Genomic DNA, 20,737 nt, shown 5'->3' on the forward strand with positions numbered 1-20,737 from the left:
GAAGAAGCCTCAGAGAGGATTTGGATATTTGATCCTCGAAGACTAGCAGGATTCATGAGATCAGAACCTCATGCCACATAAAAGCTCAATGAATCTTTCCTAATCTGTGCCCAATCTAAACTCAAACTTGCAATTCCTGGACAGAACCAAAAGTACAACTGCAACATTTCTGAGAGCAGAGCTCAAAGTGCTGGGCTGAAGAAACACGAAGACTGCAGGGTCTTTGTGTATGGTAAGAAAACTGTACATGGGGAAGGCAATCTGAGTGATAGTTGCAGCTCTCTCAAGCTTCCTCCTGCCAGGAAATCCTTCAGCTGTGGTGGTGTGTGATGTAACGTTGTTTGATTTGGTCTGGTTCATCCTGAATAGTTTCCCCCTCTTTCCCTGGAAATCCCCAATTTCTTATCGTTATTTGTCTATCATGTTTCCCCTCCCCTATCCATCAGATGTGTCTTGTTGTCCCCACCCCTGGCCTTTGTCCATCACTTGGCAGCCCTGCCTTTCCTTCTAGAACCTTCTCCCCAGGGTGTCAAGTGATTGGGCAAGGGCAGGGACCCCTCCCCAGTTTTTTGCTGATTTGTTAGCCTCATACGTTCATCAAACTATGTATCAGTTTTTTCATACCCTCATTTGCCGTCGTGTTGCCCCTCCCAGGCCCTCCCCCTTCCCTTATAAGCTGTCATTTGCCCTCAGTTCGGTGCTCAGTCCTTCTCCCTCCACCCTGCTTTTTCTCCCCCTTCGACCTTCCTCCAATAAACCTGCCAACCCTTCCTGAAGGCTGAGTCCTCCTTTCCTTGCCTGCGCCTCCCTGCGTCTGCCGCCCTCCTTGCTCTCGCATCGTGGATCTCATCGGGACCCATAGGCGCGATAGGAGCTCCGGGCTCCTCAAGCGCCCCTTCGCCGCTGATCGGGGCTGAACGTGAGCCGGGCAAACTCATCACCCCAGCACCGCAGCAGTTTGGCGCCCAACGCGTGGCGTGAAGACCCCTGCATCTGAGGCAGTCTGCGATCCTGAACACCGTTCGGAGGACTGCATCTCGGAGCAGGAGTCCCGCGACGCGCGGGTTGGATTGCTCTAATCCTTTGGGCGACTCACCGCTCTCCGTGTAGCACGCCCTCGTTTCGGGAGGTGCGGTGCTCCGGAGAGAAGAAGGCGACACCCTCTCAGCGCACCCTAAAGAGGCCGCCTTCGGCGCAGGCAGCTCCCGCTAGCAGCAGCCTTGGTTCGTCCCCCTGACGGGTGAGTCTCTTGGCTGTGTTGTACAGCCCACCACCTGACCTCACGGAAAACCTGGCATAGGCATCCCGGTCCTCTCCTCGGCCAGTGGGAGGGGGAGGTCAGGGTCAGTGGGGACCCCGTTTAGTTTTATTTTAGATTCCTTTTGATTTCCCTGTTGCTAGCGGTAGAGCGAGTGGCTGACCCCTGCGTATTCCATCTGCAAATATGGGTGCTAAACTGTCGGCCACTCAGAAAGGGGTTTTTTACCAAGTTGTGGGTACCCTGGGGGGTGGGAATTATAAGTTTAACAAAAGGGAAGTTAAAAGTTTAGTCCGCTGGCTGACCCGTACCTACCCCGATTTAAATGCCGAGTCAGTCCGGGATCCCAAATTCCTGAGGCGAGTCCAATCCCGCCTTCAGAGAGAGATCCAAGCTGGCGGCAAATCCTTTCAGAGCCATTTTTGTTTAATATCCCTTTTGATTTCTGCCCTCACTGTTAAACCCTCCTCCCGGACTCAGCCAGCGGACCCCCAGTTATACCCCAGTTCTCCCCGTCCCCATGCGCCTGCCCTTCGTTCCTCGCGCCCTCCTTCCCGAACCGAGTCCCTGCGGGGAGCAGCCCGCGACAGCCCCGCGCCAGGGAGACACCCGTCCCTAAGTTCCTCGCGGGCGACCCGGTCCCCGAGCCTCCGAAGGTCTGGCCAACCTCCGGAGGAGACTGTTCCTGCTCCCTCTTTCCGCACCCCCTCGACCCCAGTTGTTAAACCCAAGGTTCGTTTCAGTTCTCCGCGGTCCTCTCGCCAAGATGGCGTCAAATCATCCCGAAATGGAGGGGACCGCGTGTTCAATCCTAAAAAACCCCCTTCTCCTTCCCAGAGTTCCCCCACTCCTTCCCGGGCCCCCCCCCAAATCCCTCCCCTTCCCCCCTCGCGGGTTCCTCCCACGTCCCCTCCCCTTCCCCCTCCCCCTTCTCCCCCCCCCTCCTCCTCCGCCCCCTGCTCCCGAAACTCCTCCCCCTCCTCCCCCGCCTTCACCCCCTGCAACTCCTCCCCCTTCCCCTCCTCTCCCACCACCCCCCGCCTCCGCAACGACGTCATGGGGCCCCTCCCACAAGGGGAGGCACTTTGCTGCAGAACCCTCCCTCCAGTTCCCACGCCGGGACCCTCCCTCCCCCGCTCCCGGTTCCCACGCCCTCCCTTCCGGTTCCCACGCTCTGGGGGCTAGCGGGGGGGGGGGTCCCGAGCCGGGGACCGGAGCTGTCTGCAGTCCCATCAGCAGCCCCGGTCGTTTTTCATCCCGCGGGAGATGGGACAACCCTGGCTCAATGGGTCCCCTTCTCTCACTCGTCCATGAAGGAGCTGTGCAAAGCACAGAAAGAGTTCGGGAGGGACTCCGAATATTTTCGGGGACTCCTTCAGGCCGTCCTAGCGGAGTCGGTCATTACACCTGCCGACCTCCGCCGAGTCTTCCGCTGCCTCCTCAATTCCACCGAGCAAGTGCTCTGGGAAGCAGCGTGGAGAAAGGAAGCCTTGAAGGTGCTCCCGTCCCTATGGGATTCCCCGAACTCCCGGACGAGTGTAGACGGGGATGTCATTTCCATTGACCATATGCTTGGGACGGGGAACTGGAGTGACGGAGCAACCCAAGCCAGAGCCATACCCGTGGAGGTTCTGCAGCAAACTGCCCGGGCGGCTGAGAAAGCTTTCTTGGGGTTGCGAGCGGCCACACCCCAGGTCCCATATGCCAAAGTCCTGCAGGGTGCCGAGGAACCATTCCTCGAGTTTGTGGAGCGGCTCCGAAAGTCCATTAACTATCAGGTTGAAGGAGAACACTTGCAAGCCGAGCTGTTAAAAGAGATGGCATTCCTCAATGCCAACTCGGCTTGCAAAGATGCAATCAACAGCCTCCCTCTGGAGCCAGCTCCCACCCTGCGGGACATGCTTTTGGTGTGTGGGAAAAAGGTATTAGTTCCATCAGGTACCGGACCACCACCTGCCGCAGCCTCCCGTCTGAAGACACCTTTTCGTCCTGCCGCCGCCGCCGTCGAGGAGCCCCCATTTACCACCGACGTCTGTCCCACTACCGCGCAGCCACTGCCACCAACATCAGCCCCGGTGCCCAAGCCTCCAGCCACACCGTGCCATCTGTGTGGGAAGCTGGGGCACTGGATGCCCGCATGTCCCCTCAAACAACAATTTTATGAGTTTAAAAAGTCCGTGCAGGGGACCCACGGGCAAACTGTTCAAAAAAACTAATTAAACAGCGCAGCGGCCCCCTGCGCCAGGACACAAATGCGGAGGCCTGTTCACACCATCCGTCCTGGCGGGAGAAGAGGGAGAACAGTGAGATAATGCCTCCAACTGGACTTGACTTTCATACCGGACTGACACAGCCACCTATTAATACTCATGCTCTTTCATCCTGTGTTTCCTCCCGTAGGTTGCAGCTTGCGGAACCATTACATCTCCGTTCCGCCGGTTTCCACCACGTTGCTGTCCTCCCGGAGGGTCTAACAAACTGGGAACGTCAAAGCCACAGTCTCCTCGTCCTAGGCGACACAAAGGCGACCCCACCAGAAGTGAGTATTGTCCCGAGCCTGCTTCCCGCTGGCTCGGAACAAATCTCACTCATGCTGCATTGTGTCCACCCCCCGCTCTTCCTACCGAAGGGGCAGATAATAGCCCAATTCTTCGTCGTGCCACGACCATCCACTGTTTCCACTTTACCATCTATAAAACCTCAATCAGCGGCCCAGGCCTCAAACATACCTACAGTAGCCTGGGCTCAAGCCCTTGGGCATGAAAAGCCCAAACTTATTTGTAAATTAAAAAAGGGGGGAGAGCAAGTCGCACTACGCGGCTTGCTGGACACAGGGGCAGACGTCACGGTTATTCCCTCTCGGGATTGGCCGTCGCGTTGGGAACTGCAAAGCGTCCCTGGCCACATCAGAGGTGTAGGAGGGCTTCAATTGGCGAGGCAATCGAAAGGCATCGTACAAATTACGGGGCCCGACGGACAATTGGCTTCTGTTCGTCCGTTTGTATTAGATTATACGGAACCCCTGTGGGGGAGGGATCTCTTGGCCCAGTGGGGAGCCCGAATTGACCTACCAGTGGCTCCCCAGGTTTTTCGGGCAGCGACCACTGCTGAGCGCCCCACCTGGAAGCTGGATTGGCTTTCGGATGAACCAGTACAGGTGGCGCAGTGGCCGCTAAACAAACAAAAATTAGCGGCGCTCAACGAGCTCGTGCAGGAACAACTACAGAAAGGGCATTTAGTAGAGTCCATGTCGCCTTGGAACTCTCCCATCTTTGTCATTAAAAAGCCCAACAAAGACAAATGGCGACTCCTGCATGACCTCCGTCAAATTAATGCAGTTATTAAAGATATGGGACCCCTCCAACCAGGGATGCCGTCCCCTGCGATGCTCCCTAAAGATTGGAATTTGGCAGTTGTTGACATAAAAGATTGTTTTTTCCAAATTCCCCTACACCCCGATGACGCGCCGCGCTTCGCCTTCACGGTTCCATCCATCAACCGTGAAGCCCCAGGCAAGCGCTACCATTGGACAGTATTGCCACAAGGCTTAAAGTGCAGCCCGGTGATCTGCCAATGGTACGTCGCTTCCCTGCTGACCCCTGTTCGTGCAGCTGTGGAGTCAGCCGTCATCCATCATTATATGGATGACATTTTGATTTGTGCGCCAGACGACGACCTGTTGGCTCATGCGCTTGACCTAACAACCACTGCGTTGGTTGCTGCAGGGTTTGAGCTGGCGCAGGAAAAGATTCAAAGGATGCCACCCTGGCGGTACCTCGGCCTTGAAATTACCAAGCGGACCATTGTTCCGCAAAAATTGGCAATAAAAAGCAATATCCGAAGCCTAGCAGATGCCCACCAACTGTGTGGTTCTTTAAATTGGGTGAGACCTTGGTTGGGTATTCCCACGGAAGACCTAACCCCTCTCTTCAATTTGTTGAAGGGGGGAGAGGAGCTGAGTTCTCCCAGGACCCTCACCCCGGAGGCCAAAACCGCTCTGGAGAAAATTCAGAGTTTAATCTCGGCCAGGCAGGCCCACCGGTACCAACCGGGCCTGCCATTCCGTTTTATTGTTTTGGGAAAACTGCCACACCTTCACGGCATGCTCTTCCAGTGGGACGGAGTCATCGGGAAGAGCAAGGACCGCGGGGCGAAGGACCCTCTCTTGATTATAGAGTGGGTATTCCTGAGCCACCACAGGTCCAAGAGAATGACATCGCCACTGGAGCTGGTGGCTGACCTGATCCGGAAAGCGAGATCACGGATCAGGGAGCTGGCAGGTGAGGACTTGACGTGCATTCATCTTCCCATTAAATTTGGCACGGGCCACCTCAAATTAACAATGTTTGAGAACGTCCTTCAGACGAACGAACTTTTACAACTAGCTTTGGACAGCTACACGGGCCAAATTACGATAGATCGGCCGGCCCATAAATTGTTTAATCAAGAATTTATTTTTACCATCAAGTCAGTACAGAGCAAGAGACCCCTCGATGCCCTGACCGTTTTCACTGACGCATCTGGAGCATCCCACAAGTCAGTGATGACTTGGCGGGATCCTCAAACTCAGCGGTGGGAGGCAGACATCACTGTGGTGGAAGGATCGCCACAAGTGGCTGAGTTAGATGCAGTCGTCCGGGCTTTTGAGAGGTTCTCTGAGCCATTCAATTTAGTAACTGATTCGGCATATGTAGCCGGTGTAGTGTCCAGAGCGGAGGGAGCAATCCTCCAGGACGTCTCGAATGTTCGTCTTTTCGAGCTACTCTCCAAAATTGTAAATTTAGTCTCCCACCGAGAGCAGCCCTTCTACGTAATGCACGTAAGGTCGCACACCGACTTGCCGGGGTTCATTGCGGAGGGCAACAGGCGCGCTGATGCCCTTGCCGCTCCTGTTCAGGTGGCCCCGCTCCCTGATCGCTTCGGTCAGGCCAAACTAAGCCACCAGCTGTTCCACCAAAACGCGCCTGGCCTTGTTCGCCAGTTCAATCTGACGCGCGAACAGGCCAAAGCTATCGTGGCGACATGTCCCCAGTGCCAGTCCCACCAGCTTCCATCATTGGGCCTGGGGGCAAATCCTAGAGGACTTTCGAGCTGTGAAGTGTGGCAAACAGATGTCACTCATGTTCCCTCCTTTGGCCGGTTGAGCTTTGTTCATGTCTCGATAGACACTTTCTCCGGCGCAGTATTCGCCTCCGCCCACACGGGGGAAAGGGCAGCAGATGTCGAAAAACACCTACTTCAGGCATTTGCTGTTCTGGGCATCCCTAGGCTGCTCAAAACTGATAATGGGCCTGCGTACAAGTCCAGGGAACTGCGCCAGTTCCTGCAGCAATGGGGAATAGAACATCGAACAGGCATCCCCTATTCCCCGACAGGCCAAGCCATGATAGAGAGGGCTCACCAAAGCCTTAAGAAAACTTTAGAACACCAGAAATCCACCACAAAGGTAGAGCCCCCTCACATCAGACTCTCAAGGGCGATGTTCACTTTGAATTTTTTGAACTGTTCCTTTGAGAGCCTGAACCCGCCCATGGTTAGACACTTCGGGAGCCACAACGCGCTGCAACCTACAGCCAAGCCTCCGGTCCTCATCAAGGACCCGGAGACTTGGCAGACCCAGGGGCCCTTTGACTTGGTGACCTGGGGGAGAGGGTACGCTTGCGTCCTCACTCCTTCTGGTCCCAAGTGGGTGCCCTCAAAGTGGGTTCGGCCTTTTGTGCCCAGGGAAGCGAAACACCGGGCGAAAGAGCAACAAGTCCGTGTCGCCAGTTGGAGGCGCCGAAGAAAGCCCCCTGACCCCCTTCTTCCGCCTATCTGTTTTTTATTCAGTGGTGAGCCAGAACCATTTGAATATTTAGTTCACGTTTCTTAAAACCCAGTTCTCCTTCCCTGATGCTGCCTCTTTTTAGTTTTTCAGGTATGGCACGGTCCCAGACACACCTAGTTGCCACCTACCTCCTTTGGGCCACGCTCACCACCAGCTGCTCTGCATGGACTCTCCCCCAGCCGAAACCTAATGTTTGGCGGACTCTCGCGGAAGCCCTGGGGCAAGATCACCTTTGCCTGAACACGGCGGCAGCAGAAGACCCGATGGCGTCTTGCCTCGTGGGGATCCCGCTCCCCCCTTCCCAGCTTCCCTCCCCTTTCAATTATATTTACTCCTTCAGAACTACCCCGGAATCCCCCACTGCTTTTTGGAACGCCTGGAGAGACCACCTCCGCTTACAACCTACTCTTGAGGTGAACCCTCCAGAGCTCCATTTGCTCGGCTCTGCACTTGCCCCAGTTTGCCTCATTTTTCGATATATCCCCAGCCCCGGTAATCCTCTATATTTTAGAGAAGCCCCGGGTTCCCAACACCCCCCCTCTGCCTCACTCCAGTATCCACGCACTCTGACCTTGTTGAACCCCTCCAATGCCTCCTATCTCCCGAACCAATGGTGCAAACGCATTGAAAAAATCCCTCTAGCCACCTCCCCGAACGACAAAGCAGTGACCCTTCCCCATGGTTTGTTCTTAATTTGCGGAAACCGAGCTTGGGCGGGAATCCCATCTAATCCTATCGGGGGACCATGTGCATTAGGCCGGCTGTCCCTGTTTACACCCAACCTGACCCATATTATGGATTGGCAAAATAAAAGCGCAAGCCTCAACTCGACCTTCAATTCGGTACGTACCAAAAGAGATCTAAAGAATCTAGATGAAGGCTGCGACTCTGTGATTGAACATTGGGACCGTACAAAAGCGACTGCCCTCACAGTTTTACTCCCTTGGGTAGCGATCGCTAAGTCACTAGGCGAATTGGGCCGCCTAGAGTGTTGGGTTGTAAAACAGGCCAATCTTACGTCAGCCGCCCTAACGGACCTCCTTTATGATGAGAAAGTCACGAGGCAAGCCACGCTCCAAAACAGAGCCGCCATCGATTTCCTCCTCCTGTTACACCAGCACAAGTGCGAGGAGTTTGAAGGTCTCTGCTGCCTCAACCTCTCATCCAGGGCTGAAGACGCGAGAGTCTCCATTGAGCGCATGCAAAATCATCTTGAAAATATTAAAGCGCAAACTACCGACTGGCTGGGGGACATGTTCCGCGGGTGGGGGTTTTCAAACTGGGCAGTGGCCATCCTGAAGCCAATCGTTTATTTATGTTTTTCACTTATATTTGTGTTGCTCGCTGCCTCAATACTATGGAAAGTACTGAAAAACTTTATTAACCGAGCCCTCTCCTCTCCGGAAGTCCTCCGACTCCAAGCACCCCCTAACTCACCAGAAGAAAACTCTTGGGAGGACCCTGACGAAGGAGATAGCATGGAGCCTGTAGACCAAGAACTGCCCTATGAGGACAGCGAATTCGAACCTTGAGAACATAAACTCAGATACTTATAATAAGTTAGTCCCCCCGTCCCCCCTTTCTTTTTTGTTGTTTGCGAAAGGGGGAGATGTGGTGGTGTGTGATGTAACGTTGTTTGATTTGGTCTGGTTCATCCTGAATAGTTTCCCCCTCTTTCCCTGGAAATCCCCAATTTCTTATCGTTATTTGTCTATCATGTTTCCCCTCCCCTATCCATCAGATGTGTCTTGTTGTCCCCACCCCTGGCCTTTGTCCATCACTTGGCAGCCCTGCCTTTCCTTCTAGAACCTTCTCCCCAGGGTGTCAAGTGATTGGGCAAGGGCAGGGACCCCTCCCCAGTTTTTTGCTGATTTGTTAGCCTCATACGTTCATCAAACTATGTATCAGTTTTTTCATACCCTCATTTGCCGTCGTGTTGCCCCTCCCAGGCCCTCCCCCTTCCCTTATAAGCTGTCATTTGCCCTCAGTTCGGTGCTCAGTCCTTCTCCCTCCACCCTGCTTTTTCTCCCCCTTCGACCTTCCTCCAATAAACCTGCCAACCCTTCCTGAAGGCTGAGTCCTCCTTTCCTTGCCTGCGCCTCCCTGCGTCTGCCGCCCTCCTTGCTCTCGCATCGTGGATCTCATCGGGACCCATAGGCGCGATAGGAGCTCCGGGCTCCTCAAGCGCCCCTTCGCCGCTGATCGGGGCTGAACGTGAGCCGGGCAAACTCATCACCCCAGCACCGCAGCATTCAGCCCCACCAAAAGTCCATATCTCTTGCCAAAGTTAACCATCACTATCAAAAAGACTTCCAGCATTTTGCTGATTTAAATATCTGAAAGGTAGTAGAATCTTAACTAATTACTATCACTATGATATCTGCATTATAACTTTATTAATACAAGAACATAGAAATAATTATGAAGGCTACAGGATAACTTGAAATCTGATATCCCTGAGCAGCTGCTTGTAAATATTTCCTCATATTATTCCACATTTATTTATCCTTTGAAATAATTAAGCACTTAAACACTATTGTTTGCTTACATACCAATGCACATTTCTGACATGTATAAGCACAAAGTGAAAACTAACAAATTGCTTATCATGAAGGTACATTTGTTCTGCATTTTGAAGAACATCTGTAGAAGTCTGAAGGGCAGAAATCAGATCTCTGAAAGACAGTTTACCGTGGCTAATTCTTAGAAAAAAACCCCAACCACTCACATGTATTTAAGAGGGCTAGGAGACTTTATTTTTGCTGTAAGTCTCAAAGATTTCATTTTCAGAGAACTCAGCTAAGGATTCTGCAATCTTAACAATTCTGAATAATCAGGTCCAATTGTCTGAAATCAATGATTATGAAAAAATAGACCCTAAATTTTACCCAAGTGCTTTACATGAATGTCTGATATTTCTCCCTCCTAATTTTTAAATTTTAGATTCAGTCCACTGTTCACATTTCTAGGTACTAGCAGACATTTGATTGTTATTTTTCTCTTATGTTCAAACTTTTAGGTCCTAGGCCAAGCCATGGCCTCAGCTGTGCAAATGTAAACCAAGCAACTGTATTCACTTGAGTGAGTTTCCATTAGCAAAGGCACAAGCAAGACTTGGCTCTCACACCTGATGTGCCTTACCACTCCAATAATCTCATGTTGGGATCTCAGGAACAGAAATACTTAAGTGTTCATAACACTGTGCTAAATATGTGTCTAAGTCTATTGCAGCTCAGGCTTTTACTGAAGCACCATTTAAGAATTGTTTGGCAAAAAAAAAGGGCTAGATTCGTGGACCCAAAGTTCTACATTTACCATTTGACTGTACATTTTCCTTTAAATACGCTCTGACTCAGCCACACGCTCATTGTGATTTCTGTACACAGGTTTCTTACACTCACAGCCCTGTTTGCCTTCTGTGTAAAACAGGAGGTCACTGTATCTGACAAAAAACTGAACTTACAGCTAGACTAATAAGTAACTTGAATGCAAACAAATCAGGCCATCTTGCCCTAAAGTCAGCATGAACCAGTTGATTTTCCTCACTAAATTCCCGCAAATGAGCTAAGTGGAAGAAGGAAAGCATCTACTTTGGGGAAGACAAAGAGGAGCTTTTAGTCTGATAAATTCAATCTCACACAAGAGCCACTCTGCCTGACCAGGTGACCCCACTTCTCCCTCCCCAAGGTCTACATGCTTCAGCAAACTCTGAGTCCCTTCTCCCAGCTCTTGGAGGGAGGGGAGAAGTTTACTGTAGGGAGAAAGACTTTATAGCTCACCAGCTGTGTGAACAAACTCAGACATACTTGGCTTCTGTGAACTTGGCTAAATCAATGAAACATCAGAGCTCAAACTTGATGCTTTATTTCCTTTAGTCTGAGGTTCTGCTCGCTATAAACGTGATCTGGAACAGCACGTGTGAGACTGTAAAGCAAAAAAGAAATGAAAACAAAATGTGATTGTACACGAGATCAATTCCATGCTGACGTGATAATACATTCAAAATTCTCATTTCTGTAGAAAGCTGACCACAGGCACTTCATCAATCAGTATTTCGATTTGTAATGTGTTCCGTATGGTTCTCTGTCATTACTTAATGGGGAACATCCCCTCTGAAAACATCTGACTCTGAGCTCTGCATCAAGAGAGCTGCTCGTGTTTCAACCACGTTTCCCAGAAACTGAACACTCAGCAACATATTCATTTTAGTGACAGCCACCACTAATGAGAAACAGCCATGGGTTCATTGAATCTTTTACAAGCCCAAGAAATTTATATTAGCAACGAAAAAAAATCTCACTACAACTGAATCTCTAAAATCTCCAAAATACTGATTTTATCACCCTAAAGCTCATGCTGGGTTGGTGCTTGTACTTCTATATTTTTTATTTTATAGTATCTCTCTCTAGTTTTTTGGGGTGTTTTTTGGTTGGATTTTTTTTGGTAGGTTTTTTGTTGTTTTTTGTTTTTTTTTTTTAATTTCCAGTTAGGCCAGTTGTTCTGACATGTGTTCTTCATATCAGGAACAGGAAGCTGGGGCATGAATTGGAGGGTTTATCACAAGCTGAGAGGTGGTGGAAAAAAAATAAGTCCATCAGAAGTAAAAAGCTCATACAACACTCAGTGATGGTGCTGGAATAGAAGGACATAAAGAAACCAGTTAGAAAATCTGTGGCATTTTTGTTGGAGAGCTCTATTATTTTCCTGCAACAGTTTTCTTTGCTCAGAACATCAGGGAATTACTATTCTCAAAACGTCTTGGGTTTCGTTGTTTTGTTTTAGGAATGGGATTTTTTGGGAGTTGGCTTTTTTTGGGGTGGGGAGGTGTTTGTTTGGTTTTTTTAATGAAGAGGAGCAGCTGTGCAAAATCTTGATTTGCCAATATATGAAACTTCCTAAAAATTACTAGACCCAAAAAACATGAAAGTTGTGAGGAAACTAAAATTTCAGACTACAAGAAAACAACAGTTTCAGAAGACTGGAGGGAACAAGTGTCGTACATTTAGAAGAGTCTACTGGTTTTTCAAGGCATTACTTTGAAATAGTCATTAAAAGCAAAATAATAAAATGACTGGATGTTCAGGATGCCACAGAGTCAAATCAGCAGATTTTCTACAGAGAAAACTGTGCCTCACTAATCTTCTAAGACTTATTTAAATCTACCAACAAGACGTTGACAAAGGATAATTTATTTCCATAGTGAGCCTGACATACACAAAGCAGGATACCAGACAAGACACAGCTATGGTAAAAGTAACTCTCCCATATCATGGGCCAGATTGTCCCTTACTCCCAGGGACTTCAGTAGGATTTATTCCAAGAATAAATGCTTACAAATAGAAGGAAGGGTTTTATAACTGCCTGAATTTATGTTATGATCTTCTCCAAGGCAGCAAATAAAGAATTTCTTTTAAAAAAAATAAAATATTATTATAATAATAGCATTTTGACAGTTAAGTCAAAGTCAGAGATGAAAAGTCAACTTATGTACTAAATTCAAAGTATGATTAATTAAAACTCCTCATTTTTTGAAACATCCTTCAAAGGAACGCACTATGTTTCATCACGCTAAGAAAGTTTACATTTGCCTCCTAAATTCACTGCTTTTAAAACAATTGTCCCTCCTGAACCTCATTTTGTCTTCAATGGCAATATTTCCATCTTCACTATAGAAACCAATAAAGTTCATGGTTGTTTGTAAATAAAGAAAGAAATTAAATCCCAACCTCACAAATTACACCAAGGCCACATAGCTCTTTTTAGATTATTTACCAGATTCAAATGGAAGAGTCAAGAATTCCATCTATCAGGGTAGTAGCCACCAAAATAAAAAAACTCTTAGAAAAAACATGGTGTGAGCAGCTGAGTCTCTGAAAAAGCATATCTATGCAAGAACTTTTATAAAGCATCAGAATGTTCCAAGCACTTTGAAATATAAAAGAGAACACAGAACGTAGAAATCAAAAATCTTGGTAGCTAAAGGAAAGCATTTGAGACAAAAGATGAGGAAAATACTAAAGCTAGAAATTAAAAGAAAGCAATTCAGAGAAAGACATTAAACAGAGATCAAAGCATCTTGATGAGCATTTGCAGGTTTACATAAAGGACATTTAATGACCTTCAAGACATGAGTGGCATCATTTTACAGAAGAAAAAAAGGTAAACAATAAAAAAGAAACAAAAAATTTACAGGTTTGTTGATAGATTTCCAGAAGCAAAGCCAAGGAAAAGGGAATACAATGTTGTAATGTATAAGCAAAGCCTGCAGGACCCCAAGCAGAGGCATCAACACAGCCTCAGAGAAAAGAGAGCAAATTTTTAGGGCACATGTTAAGTATCAGGCTAATCCAGATAACCAGCTTGCAGGTGCAAAAAATTAGGTTGAAATTATGTTCTCTCAAAACAGCTGATTGGAAGCACACCTGAAGTTGACTTTTGGTGTGTGCCTCACCACCTTGCTGATCACTCAGATTATTCTCTTGACCTTTCAGTTACCTTGATTCAGAAAGTTTGTGTGTGTTGAACTGGGTCTCTTTTCTTTCATTTCACCTCTTAGCTGTTACAGAATGACTTTTGCACCTGGTAAAGAGCTTGTAGGCTTTATGCATCCCTTGTTCCTGTGGGGTGTTTCAGTGTGCTTCCCAAAAATGTGGTCAGAAGTAAACTTCAACAACTGCTGAATGTTCAGGAGGATTTTCTTCTAAGAACTCACATGTTCTCTTCTGAAAACAGATTATGCCAGATTTGATGCTGGCAAAATTTTGAAATGAAACTTTTAGAGATGTTCTATTTTTTTTCAATAAGTTAAAGGTCAAGGATGCACCCAGCACATTTCAGCCATTTGGAACCCAAAAACTGAAGCAGTGGTAGTAAAAGGTCTGCTGCTACCAATGTCCTCCTTGATCTGGCGCAAACAGAAGAATTATCCCCATCCTCCTGCAGTGACAGGGAGCAAGGTAGAAGTGTTGGGCCATTCATATGCATAGTACTTGTCTGTCAGAGAGAAATTATTCCATGTTTAATATATAAAAAGGTAAAACTGAGATAACCACAAATTATTTTAGTCACAATACTAAATGTTTTGCTAGGTTTCTCAGATATAATATTGTTCCCATTTCTTTTGAGAAAATTAGAAAGTCTACATATATGTATGTCAGTATTTCTAAATAACAGCAGCAGAAAATGGTAATCCCTTGGTACCAAAAAATGTGCGAAACATATTATTTTGTTTTTCTTTGGATTATTGCATTCATATTAAATGTCATAATACTGCCATCCTCATAGGAAGTGAACAAATCGAGAGAGCCAAACTCTGGCTAGTTGCTTGTTGGCACAATGATTTTGGATAGAAGGGACAGTTCAGGATTTTATTTTCTGCAGGGAAAGATAAAAACCTGATGTTGGAGTACGGAGGCAAACTGATCCAACCAATATGAATGGGAACAGCATTGGGCTTGAATTTGGAAAAACGGATTTCAGTTGTTGTTTCCATAAAGGAGTTTAAGGCTTCTTACCACAGGCAGAGAAAAAGAGCTTGCAAGGTCCCACTTTCAATTTAATGCTGAACTGAGTGGAAGCTCACCTTGCTGCTTCTGCACATAATCATGTTCCATAAAAACACCTGGGACCTTACTGACAAACAAGGGATAAATGAGTAGAAGGAAGTCTTTGCAATGCCTTCAGCAAGTGGTTCCCCTGCTGTGTTTCAGTACCTCTCACTCAAGCCTGGCAAGGGCAGGAGACATGGTGTGTGCCCATCACATTTCATTTGCTAGGTACCTGCTGGGCACCAGCCCTGGGCTCCTGCTGCTACCACAGACTTCCCATTGCTGGTAATTAATTATTTATAATTATCAAATGCTGTCCCTATGTTCACATTATGTATTAGGATTATTGTTGCGACTACATTGTTGCAGAAGGCTTAATCCCAGGTTCCAAGTTAGTTTTTATTCACACAGAATTATTCTTTACTTGACTTTGGCATGATTATTTGGTCAGCATTACTCTTCCATTTCCAGAGCTATGTGGCTACACCATTCCATCCACCACCAGTAATAAACTTATCTAGTTATTTAAGCAAGGACAGATAGGCTGCCACTCTCTTCCCTCAATCTGAGGGTAGAGAAAGTAATTTCTAATCATAGTATTGTTTTGGTTTGGGTTGTTTTCATTCAAGAGTGAGGGAGAAGGTGACTCACATTCTGTTTGCAGTTCAGCAGCTGCCTCCTACTGTCCCCCTGAATCATCAGTTTGGTTGCAGCATTTCTGCCTTGGTCTTTATCATTTGCAGAAAGGGCCTGATTAACCAGCCTTTGGTTTCATAGCCTTATAAAACATTCTTGCTCAATTGGTCCAGCCAGCTTTTCTTAAGAAGGGATGCAGTGAAATCTGAGAATTGGATTGCGAGGGGAATTTGCAGTGTTAAAAGGAATTTAATCACAATTATTCCTTTCACTCCTTTTGGCACTGATTTAGGTACTTGCTTTGATATCAGGTTAGTATAGGAAAGAAGAAGGGTCATTTTTAAAGGGATCTTTCTGCACCCATAGGTGAATATTTTAAATAACTGCCATGGATGACATGTCAGCCTCTTTGGTATCCTGAACTTTTACTTAGTGTAGAATATCCTCTCAATAAAGATCAGTATATATCTGTTCTGCTCAAGGTTAACAAAAAGGTGGCAGAAAAAGTAGATGTATAAACAGTGAAAATTTGAAAACTTTGAAATAAAGTTTTGAAAAGGGAATTGAAAACTATCAAAAAAATGATACAAAATTTCAGGTATGGCCTCCTGTCACAGTCTTATTTTCCATGGAATCACCAACAAGGAATCCCTGTAAATGGTTGCTGATGACACAGATGAATCAGAACATCAGAAGTGCAGGTTCAGGTCCCACATGTGAGATTACAGTGTTATGTTATTTTGATCCTCTTTTCATTAAGTGTATTGACAAGAACCTCCTACACACTTCTGAGTCCTATCACAAGCTAAACTTTGTGAATGTAGCTGTGAGCGCATAAAGCAGTTTAGGGACTCAGTAAAGACATCCTGATTTTCATTACATTAGATGTTCACTGTGGGGATCTGAGATTTATGCCCCATTATTAAGCCTGACCTTTAGCATGCCCTGATGTTCAGCATCCTTCAGTAACTTTCAGAGGGAATTTATGCCATGCTGCTTGCCATGTGTGACTAACATAGCAATGGGTTGATTTTCAGTTCTTGTTATGTGCCCTCTCCTTAAAAAGTGCTCTTCAACAACAGCTATTAGTGACAAAAATAATAATCACCACCCTAATTTATGTTACTAGTTACACAGAATAACAAGACATAATTTAACATTGGCTCTGCCCATAAAAATTGTAATTGTCCCCCAAAATACAAATTAATTTTACGTCTAAGGAAGACTGCTAAGCAACAATAAAAAATGCCATATTTATTAAGATTAGCCCACTTAAATGGAATACATGAAGCTTCATAAATCTTATATTGCTTATGCAATATGCAAACAGTAATTTTATATCAAATATGTGACATTAACAACCTTTTCAGTGTGTCAAAGTACTATCACTGTCACTATTAAAAAGCAATTATTGAATCTATTCCTCAAAAGATGAGAAACAGAAAAGCTTAACTTGATAAAATACATATAAATGTCTTCTTGGCTACCACTGTTCTACTGATTTGACACTAATTCCAAAATACATAAAAACTTATGCCATGGTATATAAATATAATAGATCAGAATTATACAAGTATAGTAATAGCTATTTCTTATTTAATATTGTCCCTCCAAAGGTAGTAAAAGCAGAAAAGTGTGCAGCTCTCTATTCTTGCTTAAGTTCGCAAAAGATAACCAAATTTTCAGCATAAGATAATCAAATTTTTATGAAAAGTACTCTTGTGCTTGATCAACGTGGCATATTTTAATATATAGGCAGCATGGTACTTCTGACATCTTTTAATTGTACTGTTCTCTGTTATCAAAATATTTAGATATTTTTAAAATGTGGTGTCAGGTAATTTAGTTAGACTGATGTCACCTAATAAGCTGTATTGGAATTCAAAACATTGCTTTTTCATATACCTTTAATCATTCCCTGAGTACAACGCACATACGAATCTTTTGTTATGATAAATAAAGGAAATAATTTTCCAACACGGCGCATATTTATTCAGGATTCACAATCCCTTTCATTAATAACTGTAAGTATATTTCTCTGAATTTGTGTTGGGGAAGTTAATGCCCCCAAATCAGCATTTTCCACAGCAGCCCCATGGATGGTGCTCAGCCAAAGGCACAGCTGTTTGAGCAGCTCTTTGTGCGGGTTACCAGGGAATGACCACAGAAAGCCTGTTTGTGTGCTTCTCTGGGGGAAGGGATTCTGCACATGCACTCAAATGTATTTTCTACTCATGTTGTACAATCTCCTTCCAAGTTTTGAATCTCCTGGCACATTTTTATGCATCCTGATGACCTCATCATCATCATATAAAACATGACTTGAAGAAAGAGAAAACAGGTGGGGGCTCAATTTTAATGCTTCCCATTCTGCTCTCACTGCTCCTTCCCACCAGGCTGCCCTCCTTTTCCTCCTCCCTCCCCACTTCAGTTACCCAACAAAAACCACCAAGAGAAAAACTAACCAAGAAAATGTTTCATAAGAAAAAATCCCATGGCACCCTCTCCCTGACACACACAAAAGGCAGCTTTAGTAATAACCACAACCATCCAGCACATCCAAAAAAGTCAACTTAATGAACATACAAACGTGTGAACTGCTAAACTGTGATATTCACTTAGTTCTTGGCAAAACTGTTTTAAAATAAGTAGGGTTGACACTTGATTAGAAATAGTCACTTTCTCTTTCTTTTTTCTTTTTCTTTCTCTTTCTCCCCCTTCCCACCACCCCCCCCTCTTTCTTTTTTGTTTTTTTTTTTTTTACTAGAAATGAATTATATTTGAAGCTCACTGGAGCATAGATAAATGCAAGCTAACATATTTTTAACTTGATTACATTCTGCAGTGATATATAGAGGCACATAGCTACAGTAAGTGATTCCATGGAGAGAGAGGGGGAGGGAAAGAGGGAGGGAGGGAGGGGAAAGCCCTCTGCGAATATGATAAGGAAAGCTGGGATGAATTGTGGTCTCTGTTCTCTGTTATCCAAGGGTGGCTAGCTGCTGCTGCACTAAAGGCCTTTATTCCCTGCCTGTGGGAAAGTGGTGGGCGAAGGCTGCATTCTCAGTTACACTGCACATGCAGATTTTAATTAGCTGGATTAAAAACAAGACCGTATCATGTCCTTTAGCAGTATTCTATCTAGAAACAAAAGATTTTCTTTCCTGGCTTCTGCAAGCAGCACAGTACAGCATTAATAAAAAAAAGGTCATGGAAGTTCAAGATGAAAGGTCACACATGATAGAAACTCTATGTGAGGGGGACATCATGTTTATCTCTGTGATAAAGGAGCTCTGTCCAGGCAGGTCAGCATGCCGTGCCTCAGCAATAGGAAAATATAAACATATGGAGTGGATAGATGGTGGAATGGGCAGTTTGGAAAAGTGAGTTCAGTTGTGGAAGTAGAGAAGGGGTGGGGGGGAGGAGAGGGAATTGTTTGAGAGAGAATATAAGCTGAAAGGATCCAGCTTTAAAACAGCCAAAGAGGGTCAGAAAGAGCCTGAGATGAAGCCTGGGGTGATGGTGCCGAGCACAGCTCAGAGCCTGTGCAGGGTGAATGAGCACTGATCCAGCAGGCTGGGACTACCAGCCCAGGCCACTTGGCTATGTCCTTGCACACCAAAGCCCACTTGAGCATGGCCAGGGCCTGTACCCTTCTCCCACAAAGAGACCATGGACTCATCCCTGGGTCGAGCTTCAAGCCCCTAATTCCAAAGCCTCCCTAGACTGAGTGCTTGGGCTGAGACTGGGGGTTTTATGTTTTATTTGGACCACCGCAACTCTTGTGTTGGGGGTTTGTGTCTTAGATTTTCATTGTTTTCTTTTCTTTTTCTTTAGTGGGGAGCCAGGCTTTCCCCCAGTGAAGGCCAAAGGAATCTGCATGTACTTCCAAAGGAGAGTTAGCAGCTCTCTAACCCACAGCCTCCAAGGCTTTGCCCTGGAATGCACTGAGCTCTTTCAACACCACTGTTATCAGTAGGAGGGAGATGCAAGACCTCCTCAGTTTCTCAAAAGATCAGCCTGCAAAAATAAACACATTATGATCTTACAAACCTTAACTGATACACTGGTCTCAGTAGGTCTGAGTAGAGCCACTGCCATATGTAAGCATCCATGGGAGAGTGCTTGAAGTTTGAGGGGCAAGACAGAAAAGGGAAGGAAAAGGGAGGAAAAATTAGATAAGGTTAAATGTTCCTCCTCTGCTTTGCCATACTTCCTGCTGTTCAAAATCCAGCTCAGAGAAAAACATACCAATTTCTGAGTATTGAATATTCTGAGCATTCTGGGCAACAACTTGATTCTTTGCTTCATAACATTTTCATTAAATAAGATTTGTACAGCCTCAGCAAGGTATGACAACACACGTGTAGGGCTCTACAACCTCCTTTATGAGACTGATCCATGAATAGGTAAATTATGAAACAGAATTTTAAGCAAAAAGAAACACTGGGTAAAAGCACACAGTCAAGTTCTAATAGTTCAGCAAGGTGCTGTACGTCAAATGACCACATTAATTAAGAGAACACTCACCCTGTAGCAAACCTGAGGCAAAACATGCATTGCTCTAAATGTTGTTGAAATCAGTACCTGTCAGCTTCAGAAATTCAAATATATGCCTGAGGTCTGAGAAAAGTGCTAGTGCTGGAAGTTAATTAAGGGCTAGTTTCTGGATAAAACAATACCATTTTTTCATTTTGAGCAGCAATTCAGGATAGTAGTTATCTACCAAACTGATAATGCAGTGATTAAATTGTCCCAGTTCTGCTGCTGCTGCTGAGATCATTGGAAAATCATGGTTTAATTCAATACACGTAGGTAATTTTCTGTAATCTCAGTAATACAGCATGGCCTAATACAATAATTTTGTACGATGAGCTCTTTAAAACTACTCGGCCTTCACTGCCATTTATCTTCAGAATAGGGAAAAAGATTCAGGCATGAATTGCCTGATTCTGATTTATATTGCTGCAGGCAGAAGTATAACACTGTACTGTGAAGTACAGTGTTCCATGGGATAACTGGGGTACCATTGCACAGAGTTAGCTCTCGAAACACAGAGCACAAGCTCTCCACTACCTCCCACTGTATGAAGGACATTTCAGACTTATCCAAACCCAGCCCCAGAGCTCTGACTTTGAAAAAGATCTTGATATAACAACATACTCAACGTCCTTTTTGCAGGGTTTAAAATAAATTGCAGACATGTGAAATAAGTGGCCACAGAAATCAAAGGGAGTTTTATGTTCACATCAGTTCAGCATGCTTATGTGACTCCAAGCAAATGGTGTGTTTGTATCTCAGCACCTCATTGCTTTTTACCCCTATATCCAAACAGGGCACTGGTCACACAAGCTCTTAGCAACTTGCTCAAAGCCATAGGAGACCCTTCATCAGGGAGGAGAGCTGAAGCTGGCTTTTCCAGAAGGTCAGCTTATGTGCAAAATCTCTTGGTAATTCAAAACCAACAAG

General features: G+C 45.8%; 1 protein-coding gene across 1 annotated transcript; it reads left to right on the forward strand.

Annotated features, from left to right (window-relative positions):
- Positions 1–354: 354 nt before the first annotated feature.
- Positions 355–9,321, forward strand: LOC118685461 (uncharacterized). The gene is made up of 2 exons (XM_036381003.2): positions 355–1,240; positions 7,168–9,321. The coding sequence occupies exon 2, from the start codon at positions 7,178–7,180 to the stop codon at positions 8,615–8,617; it is 1,440 nt and encodes a 479-aa protein (XP_036236896.1). The 5' UTR covers positions 355–1,240; positions 7,168–7,177; the 3' UTR covers positions 8,618–9,321.
- The last annotated feature ends 11,416 nt before the right edge of the window (positions 9,322–20,737 follow it).

This window comes from Molothrus ater, chromosome 3 (genome assembly GCF_012460135.2).
Source record: "Molothrus ater isolate BHLD 08-10-18 breed brown headed cowbird chromosome 3, BPBGC_Mater_1.1, whole genome shotgun sequence".
Classification (NCBI taxonomy): Eukaryota; Metazoa; Chordata; class Aves; order Passeriformes; family Icteridae; genus Molothrus; species Molothrus ater.

What these genes read in the sequence shown, in the direction of transcription:
- LOC118685461 (XM_036381003.2), top strand. Translation starts at nt 7,178, where the DNA reads ATGGCACGGTCCCAGACACACCTAGTTGCCACCTACCTCCTTTGGGCC.